The 20,936-nt window shown below is 33.9% G+C and overlaps 1 protein-coding gene across 3 annotated transcripts in view; it reads left to right on the forward strand.

The window, feature by feature from the left end:
- WDPCP (WD repeat containing planar cell polarity effector) overlaps positions 1 to 20,936 on the forward strand; it is a 379,254-nt gene that overhangs the window by 291,848 nt on the left and 66,470 nt on the right. For all 3 annotated transcript variants that reach the window (XR_011426040.1, XM_070235381.1, XM_070235380.1), the window contains exon 15: positions 14,457 to 14,619. Coding sequence is in view for 2 of the 3 variants with exons in the window: in XM_070235381.1 (XP_070091482.1) it covers positions 14,457 to 14,619 (163 nt within the window). In the remaining variant the exon portion in view is untranslated. The remainder of the gene's footprint in view (positions 1 to 14,456; positions 14,620 to 20,936) is intronic.

The raw sequence follows: 20,936 nt of genomic DNA on the forward strand, positions 1-20,936 counted from the left end.
ATTATCACCTCCATTGACACAGAAAAGGTATTTGACAAAATCAGTTCTCCTGAAGTTAACTTATAAATTTAACACTGTGCATATACCATCAGACTTTTTCCCCCCGAGGTCAACAAGTTAATTTTAAAATTCTTTTGGAAAGATGAATAAGGCAGGAAAATCCTGCAAAAGAACAATGAGAGGGAGCTGGCGCCATTTAAACATACTATAAAGGCTCTATAATTAATAAAGTATTTTATTAATATCCCAATGGAACATAGCAGACAATCCATATGGAAATTTAGTATATGATAAAGGCAGTTCAAATCAGTGAGGAAAAGATGAACTTCAACCTGTTAATAAGTGGAATCTCTTTAACTGAATGACTGTTAGATTTTTTAAATGATAAAATTGGATTCACTCCTCATTCCATATTAAATTCTAGAAGGATGAGGGATTTAAATGTAAGACATGTAAGTACTAGAAGAAAGCATGAGTGAAGTCCAGTATAAGCTGGGAACGGGGGAAACTTACATGAAAATGAGTGGTAGGCAAAATGGGTCCCCTAAAGATGTCCATATCCAAATCTCTGGAACCTATGAATATGCTATGTTACATGGCAAAAGGGACTTTGCAAATATAATTACAGTTGCAAGGAGATTATCCTGTACTGTCCATGTGGGCCCAATCCATCAAATGAACCAGAGAACTTTCTCTGGCTAGAGTCAGGAAGATGTGACAGTACGGGAGGTCAGAAAGACTTGAAATGTTGAGACAGACGTGTCCTTCCGTTGCTGGAGGAGTCCACGTGGAAAGCATGAGAAGGAACACAGAGCCAAGAATGGCCCTGGCTGACAGCCAGTAAGGAAAGGGAGATCTCAGTGCTATAACCTAAAGGAAGTGAATTCAGCCAACAACCTGAATGACCTGGGAACAGAGTCTTCCTCACAGAACCTCCACACAACGGCCCAGCCAGGCTGACAACTTGATTTCAACCCTGTAAGGCCCAACCAAGCTGCACTGTACCTGGACTTCTGAACCACAGAACAGTGAGATAGTAGATGGGTGTTGATTTAAGCTGCTAAATTTGTAGTAATTACTTATGGCAGCAATAGAAAATCTAATGCACCATGTTTCAAGATCCAGAAGTAAAAAGAGAAAAGAGTGATAAATGTAATAATCTAAAATTAAAAGTATTTTACAGGGAAAAAAACCACAGTAAGCAAAATTTTACGACATAACAGGGAAAGTATCTGCAACTTACATTAATAAAAATTTAATATCTCTAATATGTAAAGAGCTTCTATAAATAGAGAAGAAAAATGGGCTAAAGATATGAACAAAGAGTTCACAGCAAATTAAAACTACCCTGAGATATTTTCCACTTATTAGATTCCAAAAGTCTGAGAAGAGTATTCCTTTGGCAAGGCTATAGGGGCACATACCTTCTCATACACTGCCAGTAGGAGTACAAAATAGTATAAAGTCTATATAAGAGAGTTTGGTAATATCTAATAAAACTACAAAGTTACCCTTTGATCCATAAATCCCACTTCTAGAAATCTAATCCAAAGACACCTTGGTTAAAAAAGAAAAGAAAAAAACATATATATATACACACACATATATACATGGAAAGATGAATGCACAAAGCTATTCATTACAGAACTATTTATGGTAACGAAAGACTGGATACAATCTGAATATCCATTAAAAGGAGAGTGGTTGTATACATAATGGTGTATCCACATAATGGAGAATTGTGCAGCTATAGAAAGAATTAAAGAATATATATATACACACACATACAATAGAGTGATCTTCAGGATCTATTGTGAGAAAAAAGAACAAGGTGGGCAAAGAGTATGCTACCCTTTATCTAAATATATTTTTATTTAAATTTTAATTAAAGGAGAACCATTAAGTTATTAGAGAGAAGAAGGAACTAAGGAGAAGGGAACTTAGAGGTAGAACATATTCTTTGAATATGCCTTGCTTTATAGATGGGACTTTGGAACCAAGTAATTTTACATAATTATAGAACAAAATTGGCTTTTAAAAAAAGTAATCCTAAAATTGAAACAAAGCTAACTATGTATCCAATTGTTGCCATAACAACCAGGAATTATTCCAAGTGACTTTAAAAAAATACAGTATTTGTAACTGTACATCCTAAATGGGTACATTAAGGACAAAAAGAACCTTTCAAAAAAATCTTAATCTCTTTACAGTAATCATATCATCAGTAGGCAGTAATATCGGTAATGAGAGTCCAAGAGTCACACATGTAGTGTAAGATAAGCAAATGAACAGTTATGTTAATATTTTTAAGAACTAGGATTTTCAATTTAGGGGAATGGAGATATAGTAACACCGATGAAAAAAAAATCACTGTAGACCTGAATTTGAATTGAAATTATCAGCATAAACTAATGACATAGTTTATATGTTTAAAATTTTAAAAACAAAGCCAAATAAAACCTTTATCCTAGCTTTATCATTGAAAGGTTCTAGAAACAAGGACCATACCTAAATCAAAGGGCACTCCTAGCAACCAGATTGTGGTCACTAAATACCATTTTTTTCCACTAAAAGGAATCAGAACTCCTTGGCAAAAAGCCAATTCCTGGTTTAGAGTAGGAAATGTATAAAATGATTGTGGAACATTTTTTCAGAGCAGAAAGCAAGGAAGCTATCAATGATTAGTGGTAGGGTCATATCGAAAGGTCATAAGAATTAATTTCAAGAGAGTCCCACTGGCTAGAAATGGGATAATTTGAGCATCACTAAGGATAATCACTGCAACGGATCAAACATATCAAATGTTAAAATTCAAATGACAGAATTATAATATTACCATTTTGCAAACTCAGACGAATTAACTGAGTAGGCCAATGATTATCACTGCCTGCTAACCTCACAAAAAGGGAGAATCAGAAGTTATGTACCTTTTGATAGAAGGGCATAATATTGGCTTATGAAGAAGTCTTCATTCCCCTCCCTTCCGAATAAAAAAACCAGAGTCTAATCAAGCCTCAATATATAACTACTAATTTACAGGGAAATACAGGGGTCAGAAGATTGTGTTAAATGACCCTAAAAAGATTCAATCAACAAAATCCAGATTGTGGGAAACTCTATGGGACAAATGATCCAATTAAAACAAATTTGCACAAGAAAAGAAAGAAATCTCCAGAATAAGAGAGTTATTCAGAAATTTATTAACCAAATTCAATTTATGGACCTTGTCTGATTCTTAATTCAAACACAGAAAGTTTAAAAATATATATATGATAACCAGGGGAAATACTGACTAGATATTTCATGATTTTGTTTCTGGAGGGCTGGGATGATGGTATTATCTTATGTTTAAAAGGGGGAAGCCCTTATCTTTTAAGAGATACATTATAAAACATTTCAAATAAAATGGTCTGAGATTTGCTTCAAAATAATCCAACAGGCAGGATGTGGCAATGGTAGGAGATTTAAAGGAAATAAGATTGACCATAAACTGTTAACTGTTGAAGCTGGATGATGAACAACTAGCTAGGGGTTCATTATACTGTTCTCTGGTTTCAGACATGTTGAAATTTCATAATAAAATGTATGTGTGTTTAATAACAAGCTGGCATAAATACCTTTGTAAATACCTGTGTGCACATTATGCTAGTAGTTATACAGGATAAATTTCAAGATACAGAATTTCTAGGCCAAAAAGAGTACAAATATTTTTATTTTTATAGATACTGCCAAATTTCCTTTTAAAGGGTATTGATTTACCAATATAGAAGATGTCCCTTTCTAAACACCCTCACCAACAATCTAAGTGACCTGCCCAAGATCAGATGGCATGGCCTAGAATAAAACTCAGATAATGATCAATAATTATCATATTGGCTGAGTCAGTAGTCCATTAATCTGAACAGTTTTTAAATTTGCACATATAAAACACTGAATAGAAGGCCCATCAAACTTTGCCTTCTCTACCAGTTATAAAAAACAAAAAATTCTTCCTAGTTATGAGTTAATAAACGTTTAGACAATAAATGAAAATTCCCTAAATTAAAAAGTTTCCAGTAAGTATTAACTCAAAAATAACACTAAAATAAACCTTTAAATTTAAAGACTATTATTAAATAATTTAGTAAATGGTGGTTTAACAAGACTTTGACTTTACATATTTCCTAACCCTATTATATTTAACTGTAAAATTATCATACATTTTTGAGGGAATGCATAGAAATAGAATAACAAAAACTAGTATCTCACCATTAAATTTCAATTAGAGAAAGCCAACTGATTACCAATTGAAATACAACAAACAAATATAGTGATTCTTGATATTCACTACATTTTCTGACCTGAGACAAACAATGAAAAATGAAATTTGATCTTGTTTAATAAGATTTCTTTTCCCACCAAATTGCTCTGGAATAGACTGTTTCAAGTATCAGTTCTTCCCTTTCATGTGCTTTGATAACATATGTACCATGAAAGTCAACATAGCAATTAACACATAGTAATGATAACTGAAAATAAAATTCTTATAAAGTACTTTCATCTCAGTATATTTACATCTCCCCAAAGAATGAGTAATTATTATTTATTTCCATTGAAGCACATCAACTTAATCAAAGGTCTCAAAAGATGACAAGGGAAAACCCAATATTAAGACAAACTTGCATTCATAAAGTACTATCATAACACATTATCATTAAAAAATATACATATTTTTCCTCAATGTGCTTCCATATTTTTCTAATAAAAATAAAACTCTTCAACAAAACTTATGCTGTATTTCTTACACTGGAGGGCATGACTTTCCTAGAGATCATATCAACGCTTTGAAATAGCTGACACCAATAGTGTAGGACCTCATAACATTAACCCTAAAAGATAAGGTACCTATGCTCACCTCTTTGAATCTTTTTGGCTCTTCTTTCCTCTTTTTTCGTACTTCTGATAAGCTATTGATACTTACTGAGCATCCTAACACTTCCCCCCATTATCATCTTAGTCTCTTCCCTTTTTCCAGTCCTAAAAGATAGAAAACTACTGTTTTCCTTAAGAACATCATGGAAAATACTGTATTTGGAGGGACAAGAGAAAGTGAACTTGAAGGTAGGGAAAAAATATTATCAAAATATTTTTAAAGGTTTGCAATACTTCCATAACTCATATGAATATTTAATGATGAAATTATAATATGTGGTTTTCTCAAGCTATTAATATATCACAGATTTAGAAACCATTATCAGAAGATTTTCCTTTCAGTCAAATGCTCTTACCAGTAAGAAGTCATGAAATAAAATTAGCAAGCTCGTGTCACAGGAGCATGACCAGTATCACTATTCCACGTAACTGTCAAGATTTTGTCAAAAGCCACCTTCTTATATGTTTTCCCTCCTTTCATAAATAATCTTGGGTTGTAAAAATAGCATATCATTGCTCTCTTTTGTAAAAATGAATAAAAATTACCAACAATGCAGATTTTTAAATAATTAATGTTTGCTTTTTTAAAATGGTTTGTTTTTAAAAAGACAAAATAGGTCATTCAGTTTATATATAAAATGTCAAATTAGTAGATTAAGGTATAATAATACAAATGTTCAGTTACTTTTAAACATTTTTATTTTCTTGGTCTATTTCCTATGACTTTTAATGATTTTCATAAGATTGCTGGCTGAAATTTTAGTTCAATAGAGAACTCAATTGAGTTCAATAAGACGATAATTTGTGTGTGTGTGTAAAATTATCTTCTAAGAACAAAGCTTATTTTAAAAAAAAACCCAAAACATAACACTTCTTAAAGGATTATGTTGAGGGCTTCCTAAATTGTTTAAAAGATCAGTATGAAGAATTCTTGTAAACAGTTCTTACTGGGTTTGTGTCCTTTTAACTTAAAAGACTTTATATTATAATTGCTCTGTAAATATCAGAATTTTCTATATATTGTGCAATGCACACAAAGAAGCCATCAAATGGCTTATCTTGTACTTATCAACTTGTTTATTTTTATGCCTCCAAAAAGCTGTATTTTTTTACAAGAGCAGCTGCTACTTTGTAAATATGTTAATGGCTTCTGTTAAGTAGAACTGTCAGCTTAACAAACATTATTATAAAAGATTTTCATTCTTCCATGTGATTGCACATCTTGAAATGTGTTTTACCCTGAAAATCCTTTGGAGGTTTTAGACTGGAAAGGATATGTCCTTTGAAGGCACAAAGCCAACAAAATACATAGATTTAAAGAATAATGTATAAGATCACCAGGGAAATAGTAACATTTATCTCAGAAGACAAAAGTATAACAGCAATAAGTTCTCTTACCTCACTTTTCTTTTGACTCACCCAGTTTGTTAAAATGGAACAGCACTGGCTTTGAAGCTAGACATTCCAGGTATGAACCTTCTTATTGGGGGAGGAGGGGGGAGGATTCACCCTGAGCTAACATCAGCTGCCAATCTTCCTCTTTTTGTATGTGAGCCACGGCCACAGCATGGTCACTGACAGGCCAGTGGTATAGATCCATGCCCAGAACTGAACCTGGGCCGCCGAGGCAGAACATGCTGAACTTAACCACTAGGCCACTGGGGCTGGCCTTGAACCTTGATTCTTTTGCTACTTAATAGACATTGGTTTAGAGCAAGCCAGATATTGGTTTAGAGCATTGGTTTAAAGCAAACCTCTTTGACCCTCAGTTTCTGTATCTGTAAATGGGATAATGATTCCTACCTTACAGGGTCATTATGAGAATTAGAGATAATATATATATGGGCCTAACTCAATAAAAGGTAGCAACTATTATTCTGTCTTACCTACTTAGCAACCAGGAGTCTTCCAACCATTCTTTAGTCTTTGTCCTTTACATTTTAATTCATCTACTCTATTTCTTCCCTTCTTTTTTTGGCTACTACATGGACTTCAAAATGAGAAAATATTTTAAAGATGATCTACTTTAGTGCTTTTATTGAATAAATAAGGAAACAGAAGCTGAGAGAGATTAAATGACTTCTCCAAGATCAGAGATAGTTAAAGACAGAGATGAGAACTCTGGTCTCCTGGGTTTTTCACTGTTTTCCTTCTTGCTGTGAAATGGAATTTGATGGGGCAATTCTATCCTGGGTCTATACATGCTGAAGGAGCATGTATAACATAGAAGAGTGAAAAAATAGTGTGAGAGATAGGAAAAGGAAAAAGATGAAAGAAAAAGAGGTGGGGAGAGCTTTTCCCATTTGTTCTAGAGCAGGGCTCAGCAACTTTTTCTGTAAAGGTCCAGATAGTAAATATTTTAGGCTTTGGAGGTCATATGGTTATCTCAACCACTCAACTCTGATATAGCAGCACAAAAGCAGCCATAGATGATATGTAAACAAATAAGCATGCTGTGTTCCAATAAAACTTTATCTGGACTCTGAAATTTAAATTTAATGTCATTTTCTCATGTCTCAAAATATTATTCTTTTTTTATTTTTTCAACCACTTAAAAATGTAAAAACATTCTTACATTGTAGGTTATACAAAAAACTATGTGGAGGGCTGGTTGTTTTTGGCCCAAAGGCCATAGTTTGATGACCCTGTTCTAAAGCAAACTTGAATGCCTACAGGAGTATAAGCCTGATGATAAATGGAACAGATATTCAGCTTCAGTGTTGTGGAAATAATAGGTTTGATAGGGACTGGGATGAACTGGAGTGTGCCTACCCTACTAAAGTGGGCAATAGCCATTCTGGTTCAGTAGCTTGCTGCTCTCAGGAATTGGAGGCCAAATGTTGCCAAATCTGATTTTTCAAAAGAAGCCAGAACTCTAAATTTTTATTTTAAATTTCTCAATTTTTAAATGTTGGTAAGTAATTAAAAATAATGTTTAAACACTATAGGTCAAACATCTTTAAGCTGAATTTGGCACATGGACTACCAGTTTAAAATCTTAGTTTTGGGAAAACAAAACAAAACAAAATTCTAAGTAATTCCTGCTTTCTGGCAAACACCTAAAGTTACCAGCTCAATATTTTTCAGCCTCGAACCTTACTCTATCTGCCAAATGAACACAAAAGTATGACTATAAATTAGTAGATCACTAAGGCTATAACCTCTCCCTACCTATCATTTGCCCCATCCCCAACAAAATTCTGCTTCTTTGTAGTGTTCTAGTTTAAGACTTTATTCTTTATTTAGTCAGTGGCACCAAAGTACTAGTCATGTCTACAACCTTCCCTGGAATTCAGTAAGCTTAATGTTATATTTTTTAAATAAAACCACAATATTACATCTATAATCTAAGACTACCTGACTTAAAATAGTTAACACATATAATGTAAGAATAAAGATGCTGTTAAATTAATATTTTTTTTCCTAACTGTTCTTCCCTTCTGCTGACATTTCCCCCAACTGAAACCATAGTAAATTTCTGCTACTGTGGATCTTTCATTTTATATTCAAGAAAGGACAATTTAAGCATATTTATAAGTACAAGGGCCCAAAATAAGCCCTTTAGTTTCTTCAAGAACTTTTCTTTTCTACCTCTATGTTGTTACTATTTATTTCCTCTGACTCTTCACCCTGCTATCAAACTGTAAGCTCCTCAAGGACAGAGATTACATCTTCTTGATGTTTATATCCCCTACACAATAGAGCAATCTTCACAGAGTAGACTCTCAATAAATGTTTGCTTGTATAAATGAATAACTAAACCTTACTTTTATATTTGAAAATGAAACCACCTGAGAACTCCATTTATTGGTAGAGATTCATATATTATCATTTTAGTTTTATTAATATCAAAGAGTAAAAGTGGCACATATAATGGTATTCTGGAAAATAAGTTTCATGCTGGAAACACTTGCTACGAACACTTTTTATCCTTAAAATAATACTAACAGATCTCAGCAGAATTTATTACTGATAATTGTTGGGAGGAGACAACCCATACTATATGTATGTTGTAATGGAATAGGAAAATAAAGTTGCCAACAATAGGCATTGGGAAAAGGACTCAAACTGAGAATAAACACAATCATTTTTGTCTGTCTTGGAAAAGTGGACTAGTAAGCTTCAGGCCCTTGTTCTCCCATGGAGACACCTAACAGCAATATATGGAACAAAGTACCTTTGTGAGAACTCTAGAAACTAGTTAGGAGTCTACAGCACCCAGGGAAATGGATAAACAAGAGAAGGGATGGCTCCTGGAAGAGTAAGAGAATTCATTGCATTAGCTCACCCTACCCAACCCCACCCCCTCCAGGTAGTATGGCACAATAGGGAGAATACCACCCAATTCCCAGCTCCTCCCCTGGGACATAAGAAATAGAGTAGAACTTAAGTCCAGTGTCCTGGCTTCTCTGGGTGCTGCACAAGGAACTGATTTCTGTCTTGCTTGGCTTGGGTGCTGATGGGAGTGGCAGTGACATAGTCTGGATATTAGGTTGGAGACCACTGGAAACAGAGGAGAGTGCCTTAGTGCATTGGAATAGTAAGGGCTCTGCAGTCCTGGAGGCAGGCACAAGGCACAGCAAGAGACTAAGGACAGAGGAATACAACAGAAATAGAAAATGAAAGCTCCTGGGAAGAAACAGGAAATAAAGTCAGTCAAAAGTACCCATATATAATAAAATAAAAGCACACACACAGCCCCGAAGACACATCCCCAGCAATGGTCTAAGAAGTCCCAGAATGTCTAGCTAGGTTGATTGGTAATGGTCCTCCCCTTAATATACCAGTCTATAAAGACTGGGAGAGGTAGCTATGTTTTCCAATGACAAAATCTCAACAAAAGATCACAAGGCATACAAAGAAACAGAGAAACATGACCCAATCAAAGAAACAAAATTAAACTCCAGAAACTGACCATAAAGAAATGCATGCCTATGAACTTTCTGACAAAGAGTTTAAAATAACTGTCATAAGGATGGTTAAGGACTTAAAAGAAAACACAGACAACTACACAAATCAGGAACACAGTGCATGAACAAAATGAGAATACCTACAAAGAGATAGAAACTATTTTTTAAAAAAATCTGGAGCTGAAAAATACAATAATGGAACTGAAAAATTCAATTGAATTTTGGTCATTTGAAATTGAATACAGGTCATTTGAAATCATCAAGTCAGAGGAGCAAAAAGCAAAAAGAATGAACAAAAGTGAAGAGAGCCTAAGAGTCCTATGGGACACCATCATACACCCTACAGATTACTATATCCTACAAAACTGTGCTTCAGAAATGAAGGAGAAATTAAGATCTTCCCAGATAAACAAAAGCTGAAGGAATTCATTACCACTAGACCTGCCCTACAAAAAAATGCTAGAGTCCTATAAAATGAAACAAAAAGATGCTACACAGTAACATGAAGTCATATGAAAGTATAAAATTACCCAGTAAAGGTAAGTATATGGACAAATATATAATCCTGTATTATTTTAATTCTGTTGCATAAATCTATTTTTAATTCTTATATGGAGAATAAAAGACAAAAGCCCAGAAATAGCCTATAAATCTATGTTAATGGGTACACAATATATAAAGATGTAATTTGTAACAACAGTAACAAATGGGGGGTGGGCAGAACTGTAAAGAAGTAGAGTTTTTCTATGTGATTGAAGTTATCAGTTTAAAATAGATGTTTATAACTTTCTAAGATGTTTTATATAATCAAAATGATAACCAAAAAGAAAATATCTATAGAATACACACAGAAGAAAATAAGGAAATCAAAGCATATCAGTAAAAAACAAAACAAAACAAAACAAAGAAGCACAAAGGAAGGCAGTAAGAGGAGAAATGAGGGACAAAAAAGCCACAGGAGTTATAGAAAACTAGTAACAAAATGGCAGTGGTAAATCCTTCTGTATCAGTAATTACTTTTAACAAGCCATTAGCTAGATAACTACGAAAAAAAAGAGATGACTCAGAAAAGAAAGAGGGATCATTACAACCAATACCACAGAAATAAAAAGGATTATAAGAGTATTATGAACAGTTGTATTCCAACAAATTGTAAAACCCAGAAGAAATGGGTAATTCCTAGAAACACACAATCTACCAAGAATGGATCATAAACAAATAGAAAATCTGAACAGACTTATAACTAGGAAGGAGATCGAATCAATAATCAAAAACCTCCCTACAAAGAGAAGTCCAGGACCTGATGGTTTCACTGGAAATTCTGCTAAACATTTAAAGAAGAATTAACACCAATCCTCCTCAAACTTTTCCAAAAAACTGAAGAGGAAGCAACATCCCAAACTCATTCTATGAGGCCATCATTACCCTAATATAAAGGCCAAAAACACTAAAGAAAATAATAGACCAATATCTTTGATGAACATTGATGCAAAAATTCTTAGCAAAATACTACACCAAACAAAATTCAGCAACACATTGAAAAGATTACACACCATGACCAAGTGTTTTATTCCTGGAATGCAAGGATAGTTCAACCAACAAAAATCAATCAATGTAATGCACTATATTAACAAAATGAAGGACAAAAACTATATATATTTCTCAATTGCTGCAGAAAAAGCATTTGACAGAATTCAACACCCTTTCAGGATAAAAACTCTCAACAAACTAGGTGTAGAAGAAAAATACCTTGACATAATAGAGACTATACATAAAAAGCCCACAGCTAACATCATACTCAATGGAGTATGAAAAATTGAAAGCTTTTTCTCTACAATTATGAACAAGACAAGGATGCCTACTCTCTCCACTTTTATTCAACATAGTACTGGAAGTCCCAGCCTGAACAATTAGGCAATAAAATAAATAAAAGGCATCCAAATTAGAAATGAAGAAGTAAAATTAACTGTTCACAGATAATATGATCTTATACATAAAAAACCCTAAAGATTCCACTGAAAAGCTTTTGGAATAAGGGAATTCATCAAAGTTGCAGGATACACAATCAACACACAAAAATCAGTTGTATTTTTATATACTAAAAATGAATGATCTATAAAGGAAATTTAAAAAACAATTCCATTTTACAGGAGTATCAAAAAGAATAAAATTCTTAGGACTAAACCTAAGGAAGTGAAAGACTTCTACACTGAAAAGTAGAAAACACTACTGAAAGAAAATAAGGAAGACACTAAAAAGTGGAAAAGCATCCCATGTTCATGAATTGGAAGGCTTATTATTGTTAAGATGTCCATACATCCTCAAGCAATCTACAAATTCAATGTGGTCCCTATCAAAATCCCAATGATGTATTTTACAGAAATAGAAAAACCCATCCTAAAATTCACATGGAATCTCAAAGGACCCTGAATAGCCAAAACAGTTTTGAAAAAGGACTCAGACTTCCTCACTTCAAAACTTACTACAAAGCTACAGTAATCAAAACAGTATGGTACTGGCATAAAGGCAGTCACATAGAGTAAGAGAATACAATAGAGATCCCAGAAATAAACCCTCACATATATGGTCAAAAGATTTTCAAAAAGGGTGTCAAGTCCATTCAATGGTGAAAGAACAGTTTTTTCAACAAATGGTGTTGGGAAAACTGGATATCTATATGTAAAAGATGAAGCTGGACCCTTACTTTGCACCATATACAAAAATTAACTCAAAATGGATTGAAGACCTAAATGTAAGACCTAAAACTACAAAACTCTTAGAAAAAAACAGAGAAAGCTTCATGACATTGGATTTGGCAATGATTTCTTGGATATGACACCAAAGTACAGGCAACAAAAGTAAAAATAGATAAATTGGACTACATCAAAATTTAAAAGTTTTGTTAATCAAAAGACACTACCAACAGAATGAAAAGGCAACCCATGGAATGGGAGAAAACATTTTCAAATCATATATCTGATAAGGGATTAATATCCAGAATGTATAAAGTACTCTTAAAATTCAACAACAAAAAACAAACCACCCAATTCAAAAATGAGTAAAGGACTTGAATAGACATTTCCCCAAAGAAGATAGACAAATGGCTAATAACCACTTGAAAAGATGCTCAACATCACTGTTTATTATGGAAATGCAAATCAAAACTATAATGAGATATTACCTCACACCCACTAGGATGGCTACTATCAAAAAAACAGAAAATAGCAACCGTTAGCAAGGATGTGGAGAAATTGAAACCCTTCTGCGTTGTTGGTGGAATTGTAAAATGGTGCACCCACAATGAAAACAATACGGTGGTTCCTCAAAAGATCAAAAATAGAACTTACCTATGATCCATCAACCCCACTCATAGGTATATATCCAAAGGAATTATAATAAGGGTATCAAAAAGATATCTTTATACCCATGTTCATAGCAGCAATATTCACAATAGCCAGGAGATGGAAACAACCCAAATCTCCATGGATGAACGAATGAACAAACAAAATGTGGTATATACATACAGTGGAATATCATTCAGCTTAAAATAAAAAGAAAGTCCTGTCACATGCTACAACATGGATGAACCAAGGGGACATTATGCTAAGTGAAATAAGCCAGTCACATAAATACAAATACCGTATGATACCACTTATAGGAGGTATCTAAAGTAGTCAAATTTACAGAAACAAGAAGTAAAATGGTAGTTACCAGGGGCTGGCATATGTTCTGAGAAATGTTTCGTTAGCTAATTTCATTGTCATGCCATCATAGAGTGTACTTACACAAACCTACTACACACTAAGCCTCATAGTACTAATCTCACAGGACCACCGTTGTATATGTAGTCCATCATTGACTGAAATATCATTATGTGGCACATGACTGTATACTTAATACTTCTGAACTGTATACTTAAAAAATGGTTAAGATAAAAATTATGTTTAATAATCAAAAAATTTTTTTAACTGAAAAAAATGCACACAGCGTGGTCTTAAGGGTTTTGGCTTTTAAAAAGGTTATGTTTTTTCAAGTATATATTCTTCACAACTTCATTATGTTTCAAACAATGCTTTGTCAAAGTTGCCAATATTAAAGTTTTCTCTATACAGCTCTATGATATGGGAATAGCAAACTGTCTCTACACACTTTAAAATTCTTATGGAGAGAAAATATTAGAAAAGATATTTTCCTTTCTTTTTTGTTTTCAAATTGTGTGCTACATGTAAGAGATAAATAATTCACTTCTTACAATTTTCCAATATAATAAAACAGCCCAGTAATTGGTTAACAACAAAAAAAGAGTATTTGATTAATAAAATTCTGGCTAAAAACACTATAAACGGGCAAGTTATAAATGAATTTTTAAAATCTTTTAAAATTTTTAAAATGAAATTTTAAAATCAAAAACATTCATCATTCAGTTATCAAACTCCCCTGGTTGAGCCAAGTGTAAAAATCACAGTCATAGGGTACTATGACTATGAGATTTCCACTGTGCTCAACATAGTTAATTGAGAAAAAAAAAAAAAAGGCTCATTGGGATATGTGAAAGTTTTCTTGTAATTGTACTTATGAAGGGGTTAGCAGAAACTGTATTTGTATTTGACTCATATCTTAATCATTTTTTAACAGAACTCCTGGGGCCTTTGCACAGAGGTGATACGCTAAATGAAGCTTTTGTTGGCCTATCTTTAGCACCTCAAAGAGAAGACACATTTCCAGATAACCTCCCTCACTTTTGTTCAGTCCATAGACATATTATTCAACAAAGAACACTGAATGTTTCTTCTAATGGGTAAGATATACTGAATTGAGAAAATTACTCCATAAAGGAAGAGTATTTAGTATTAAACAATTTAAGTATTCCCTGTTTAAATGCAAACTAATAGCAAAGCAAGGATATCTCAAAATGTCAAAGAAAAAACTATGCATTTTCTCATGGCTAGGACTTTGCATAGTTCGGTCATACAAGAGCAGGTATGATGGAGGCAGAATTGAATGTAAATAGAATACTGTTAGAATGAATGTCACTACAGGCCAAAATGAAATTACTATAACATTGAATTCTATTTGTATTATGTTGTTAAATTTTAGGATTGTTAGGTTATTACATTATTAGATTATTAAAACTATTGATTTTTAGAATATTTAGTTTGAATTATAATTTATATGATCACACTTATGCAAGCTTGCCATTAGTGTTTGATATCTGATAAATGAGAATATCTATACAGCTTGCCACACTGGGTTATTGAGAAAATAAACAGAAAGGATAAATGTGAAATTAAAAACACTAGACAAAGTATAGTTTATTTCTAATGATAATTATAATGTTAATGATGATGATGATACTCTGAAGCAAAGGTGAGCAAGCTTTTCAGGTAAAGGATCAGATATTAGGCTTTGTGGGCCCTACAGACTCTATCACAACTACTCAGCTCTGCTGTTGTAGTTTGAAAGTAGCCATAGATAATATACAAAAGAATGAGAATGGAAGTGTTAAAATAAAACTTTATTTACAAAAACAGACAGTGGGCAGGATTTGGAGCCTGGTCTGTAGTTTACATACCTGCTCTTGAGGATCCCGACTATATGCAATAATTGTGAATAGCACACTTTTCATATATATTGTATATGATAAATATGAATATATGAATCAATTATATATAATATCCTTGAGGAAAATGCCTCGAACTACGTAGATTAATAGTAAATAAAAGGGCAGGATTTCCAGGTATGGCAGAGTTAGTGATTAGCAAATCCTCTCTCCAGGAAACAATTATAAAACTGGACAAAAACTACCATTTCAGGGCTCTAGAAATCAAATAGAGGCGAACCACAAATTGAGAAGCATTTATGCATGAAAAACTGCTGAACTTCTAGGAACAAAGTGGAAATTTGTGATGTTCTGGGGCTGCTCCCATCCTCCCACGACTCCCAAGCTAGTTCAGCCTTGTAGTTCTGCTAGGGTAGGACAGGCTGTGAAAACCAACAGCTGACTTGATTTGGAGCTTAAGAGTGGAAAAACTCCGCCCAGCAGCATTTTTAATAAAAATAGCAAACTCACTGTTAGTAAAAGTAACAAATTTGATAGGAAATGAAGAGGGAAAGTCAGAGTTCTACTAGCCTGCTTAGGTCAAGTAACAGAATGGCAAACTAGCCAGAAATTTAACAGAGAGATTCTGGAAATGAGAGAACCAAAGAAGGACTAATTAAGCTCTCTCTACATATTCCTAATGGAATCGTATGGCTCTCATTTTTTGGCTCTCTTTTGTCTTGCAGGACCCTAAATTTTCCCCTTATACTTCTTTCCCCCTTCACACCCAGTTGCCAAAAGGTGCCTCTCCCTTTTTGCCTTTTATCACCTACCCATCTACCCGACTACGCAGAAGCTACGAATTTAAAGAACTGCCCCTTTAAATTGCATGGTACTTTTAAGCCCCTTCAGTGTAGTCCATGCTCCAATCTACAAGAACACCAGGAGTTGGAGAGATCATGCACTGGGATTTGGGTTTTTTTCGATTTTATTTATAATTATTTTGAAGTTCAGACATTCTCAGTCTTTAAGTCATGACAAAGGTGTGGTTTGCGTGTGGTTTTGTTTCTCCCTCTATTATGTTCTGTATTGTTCACAGAGGAAGTTTTGGGAAGTGGAAAGGAAGGCAGCCACTATTATCTTCAGCCACCTGGAAGTCTTAACTCTTTACTTTTTTAAAAACAACTTTACTGAGGTATAATTTACATATATCACAAAACTCACCCATTGTAAGGGTACAATTGAATGACATATGGTAAATTTATAAAGTTGCACAACTACCACGACAGTGCCGTTTTAGAATATTTCCATCACCCTAAATAGTTCCTTTGTGCCAATATATAGTCAATTCCCACTCCCACCTACAGCCCGAGCCAATCAGTGGTCTGCTTTCTGTCTCTAGAGATATTTTATATAAATGAAACCACACAATCTAGAAATTTCATATAAATGGAGTCATACAACATGCTGTCTTTTGTGTCAGGGTTCTTTCACTTAGCATTATGTTTCTGAGGTTCATACATATTGTAACATGTCGTTTATTCCTTTTTAATTGCTGAATAGTATCCCATTGTATGGATATACCACATTTTGTTTTCCCACTCACCAGCTGGTGGATATTTGAATTATTTCCAGTTTTTGGCTATTATGAATAATGTTGCTATAAATATTCACATATAAGTCTCTGGACACATGTTTTCATTTCTCTTGGGTAGATTATCTAGGAGTGACATTGCTGGATCATATTGTAAGTTTATATTTATCTTGTTAGTTTTCAGAAACTGCCAAATTGTTTTTACAAAGTGATTATAACATTTTACTTACCCACCAACAATGTATGAGGGCTCCAGTTTCTCAACATCCTCAGCTATGGTTGGTGTTGTCAGTCTTTTCAATTATAACTATTCTACTGGGTGTAGAGTGGTATCTCATTATGATTTTAATTTGCATTTTCCCAATGACTAATCATGTTGAGCACTTTTATGTGATTATTAGCCATTAACATATCTTATTTGGTGAAATATCTATTCAAAACTTGCATCTATTTTTTAATTGGGTTGTCTTTTTATTGAATTATAAGATTTCTTTATATGTTCTGAATATGTCATATTAGGTATATGATTTCAAATATTTTCTCCTAGTCTGTGGCTTGCCCTTTCATTTTCCTAACACTGTCTTTTGAGTGCCAAAGTTTCAAATTTTGGTGAAGCCCAAGTACCCACTTTTTCTTTTACTGATTGTGCTTTTTGTGTTGTACATAAGAAATCTTTTTCTAATCTAAGGACACAAAAATTGTCTCTTATGTTTTCTTCTGGAAGTTTTATAGTTTTAGCTCTTACATTTAAGTCTGTTTTGAGTTGATTTTTATTTAAGATATGATATAAGGGTCTAAGAGTATTATTTTGTACATGGAAATCCAATTTTCCAAGGACTACTTGTTGAAAAGGCTCCTTTCCCCCAATGAATTGCCTTTGTACCTTTGTCAAAAATCAACTGACCAGGGCCGGCCCAGTGGTGCAGCAGTTAAGTTCGCACATTCTGCTTCGGGGGCCCAGGGTTCGCTGGTTCAGATCCTGTGTGCAGACATGGCACCGCTTGACAAGCCATGCTGTGGTAGGCGTCCCATATGTAAAGTAGAGGAAGATGGGCATGGATGTTAGCTCAGGGCCAGTCCTCCTCAGCAAACAGAGGAGGATTGGCAGCAGTTAGCTCAGGGCTAATCTTCCTCAAAAAAAAATCAACTGACCATAATTGTAAAGGTTTATTTCTGGACTTCCCATTCTGTTCCAATGGTCTATGTAAGTATCCTCACACCAACGAGTGTCTAGACTTTGATATACTGAGGGCTCCACTGAACAAGAATCTCACAAAATACATCCTAATACCACAAAAATAAACAGGAAAAAGATGACAGTTCCATACAGAGTTACTTCAAAACAACAGCAGATGAAAAGCAATTATAGATTAATTGAGGAGAATTCTCCCCTCAGAAACAACCATGAAGCAGAAGAAAACTGTGCAACAACACTCCAAGCAGAATTAAATATACTCAAGCAAGTGGGTACATGGAAACCCACTCTGAATTAGAAAGACAAAAACTAAGAGAAAGAAGGGGAAAAGAGGAGGTAGTGGGGGAAAGACGAAGTTCCTTGAACTCAAGAAAGAAAAGGAAGAAAAAGACAATATTATCTTAGAAATGAAAAGTAAATTACAAGGTGCCCAAATGAGAATAAACTCAAATTAAAATTTAATAAAAGGCACTGAAAATGACAGAAAACAAGAGAATGAGAAGGAGATATAGAAATAAGTTTTTAAAAAGTCAGGGAGAAAGTAATGGAATAGGAAATAAGGCAAAGAAGCAATAGCAGGTGTACAATTTGATTCCTTAAAGAAGAAAAATAAAACAATGAAACAGAATTAATATTTAAAACTGTAACCCAGGAAAATGTTTCAGAAATAAAATTTTTTTTAAAAAGACTTGGATCTACATTTTGAAAGATCATACCAGGTGCCTGAGAAAAATTATATTAGAACTCTCAGCTCTAAGGCATATCCTAACAAAACTCTTAGATTTCAGTGATTAATTTTAGAAAGCTTCAAGGCCTCCTGGTAAAAAAAAAAAAAAAAAAGATCAAAGGCAAAAGAATTAAATTAGCATCAACCGTTTCAAAAGTAAAATAGAAGGTAAGGTAAAAGTAGAGCTGCAATTTTTAAAAACTTCATGAAAAGAAGTGTGAACCAAGGATTTTATATCCAGTCAAGCTCTCCTTCAAGTATCAAGGCTAAAGAAAAACTATTTTCATGAACACTTCTTGAGGAATGTACTAGAGGAAGCGCTTCCTCCAACCATGAGATGACTGGGAAAACTTCAGCAAAATGACTGATTGTGAACATTTTAATACACAAAAATGTAGATATAAGATGAAAACAGGGTTGTGGGGAAATGAATGTGGAAGACTCATGTACAGATACTGTATGTTGTGATTAAGTAGAAATGATACAACTAAAAAAATGGGAGGCAAACAGGAGCGAAAGAGAAAAGTAGAATAAGCTCATTGTTGTAGAGGCATAGGTGGGAGTTAAAAGATGCCAATAAATATGGATCCATCACATAATAAAAAGTTAATTAAGAAGAGACTAAGAGTACTAGTACAAAGGTCACCACTTAAACAAAACTATAAACCTTCCTAAATACCATTTAAAAAAAATAAATTAGAGCAAAGGAAACACATACCTCAGAAAGAAACACAAGCAAATATAATGAAATTCACATGATTACAAAATATTCAGACACTCTTGAGACCAAGAATATCAGTCATATCAATTAATATAAATGGACTTACCTCATCAATAAGAAAAACATTTCAATTTGCTCACAAACCAAAAATCCAGCTATGTACTGTATACAAGAAATACATCTAAAATAAATTGATTCAGAAAAGCTAAAAATAAAGAGATAGGAAAAGGTATTCCAGGCAAATGAAAATAAGAAACCAACAGCAGAAATCCTGGTTACAAAGAGAACAGAACTGAAGTACCAAAGCATTAAATATTGATAAAGAAATGCTAACATCCAAATTTCACAAAAAAGATATAACACAAATATGTATGCGCCAAATAACACAGAAACCACCTCTATGAAGGAAAATCTACAAGAAATACAAGAAGACATAGATAGACACATAACTGCAAGTAAATAATAAGAAGAAAGAATATTTAAACAACATAATCAGTAACGTAGATATAGTGTATATTTATCAACTTCTACACTCTGATAATAGAGCAGAAGTTGAGAAACTTTCCTAAATGTCTGGAGGGTAAATATTTTAGGCTTGTGGGCCATATGTTCTCTGCTGCAACTACTCAACTTTGTTGTAGCACAAAAGCAGCTGTTTGCAGTACATAAGTGAAAACACGTGGCTGTGGTTCAATAAAACTTTATTTACAAAAACAAGTGACTAGCCCACAGGCCATACTTTACTGACCCCTAAGGCAGAAGTTAAAAAAAAAACTATAGACCTAATTAAGACATCAAATCTGGGTGTTTTTGAAAAAATTAAGAAAATAGACCAACTCAATCAAGTTGATCAAAAAAAAAGGAGAGAAAGCATAAATATACAAAATAAGAAATAGCACAGGGAGGTAGGAGTTAACCATTGTAACAGACTTTTTTTTAATCATAAGAGACCAAAGGGAGATTTCTATGTAAATAAATTTGAAAACATAGAAAAAAATAGATAATTTCCTAGGTACACAGAGATTGCCAAAAGAGGCCACCATTAGATTTAGAACTCTGAAGCAGACCAATTTCCATTAAAAAAAAAAGAGAGGGGCTGACCCCATGGCCAAGTGGTTAAGTTCCCGCGCTCCACTTGGGCGGCCCAGGCTTTCACCGGTTCAGATCCTGGGTGTGACATGGCACTGCTGATGAGGCCATGTTGAGGCGGCGTCCCACGTGCCACAACTGGAAGCACCCACAACTAAAAATATACAAGTATGTACTGGGGGACATTTGGGGAGAAAAAGCAGAAAAAAGAAAAAAAAAGAAGGTTGGCAAGTTGTTAGCTCAGGTGCCA

The sequence above is a fragment of the Equus caballus genome, chromosome 15 (assembly GCF_041296265.1).
Source record: "Equus caballus isolate H_3958 breed thoroughbred chromosome 15, TB-T2T, whole genome shotgun sequence".
NCBI classification, from domain to species: Eukaryota; Metazoa; Chordata; class Mammalia; order Perissodactyla; family Equidae; genus Equus; species Equus caballus.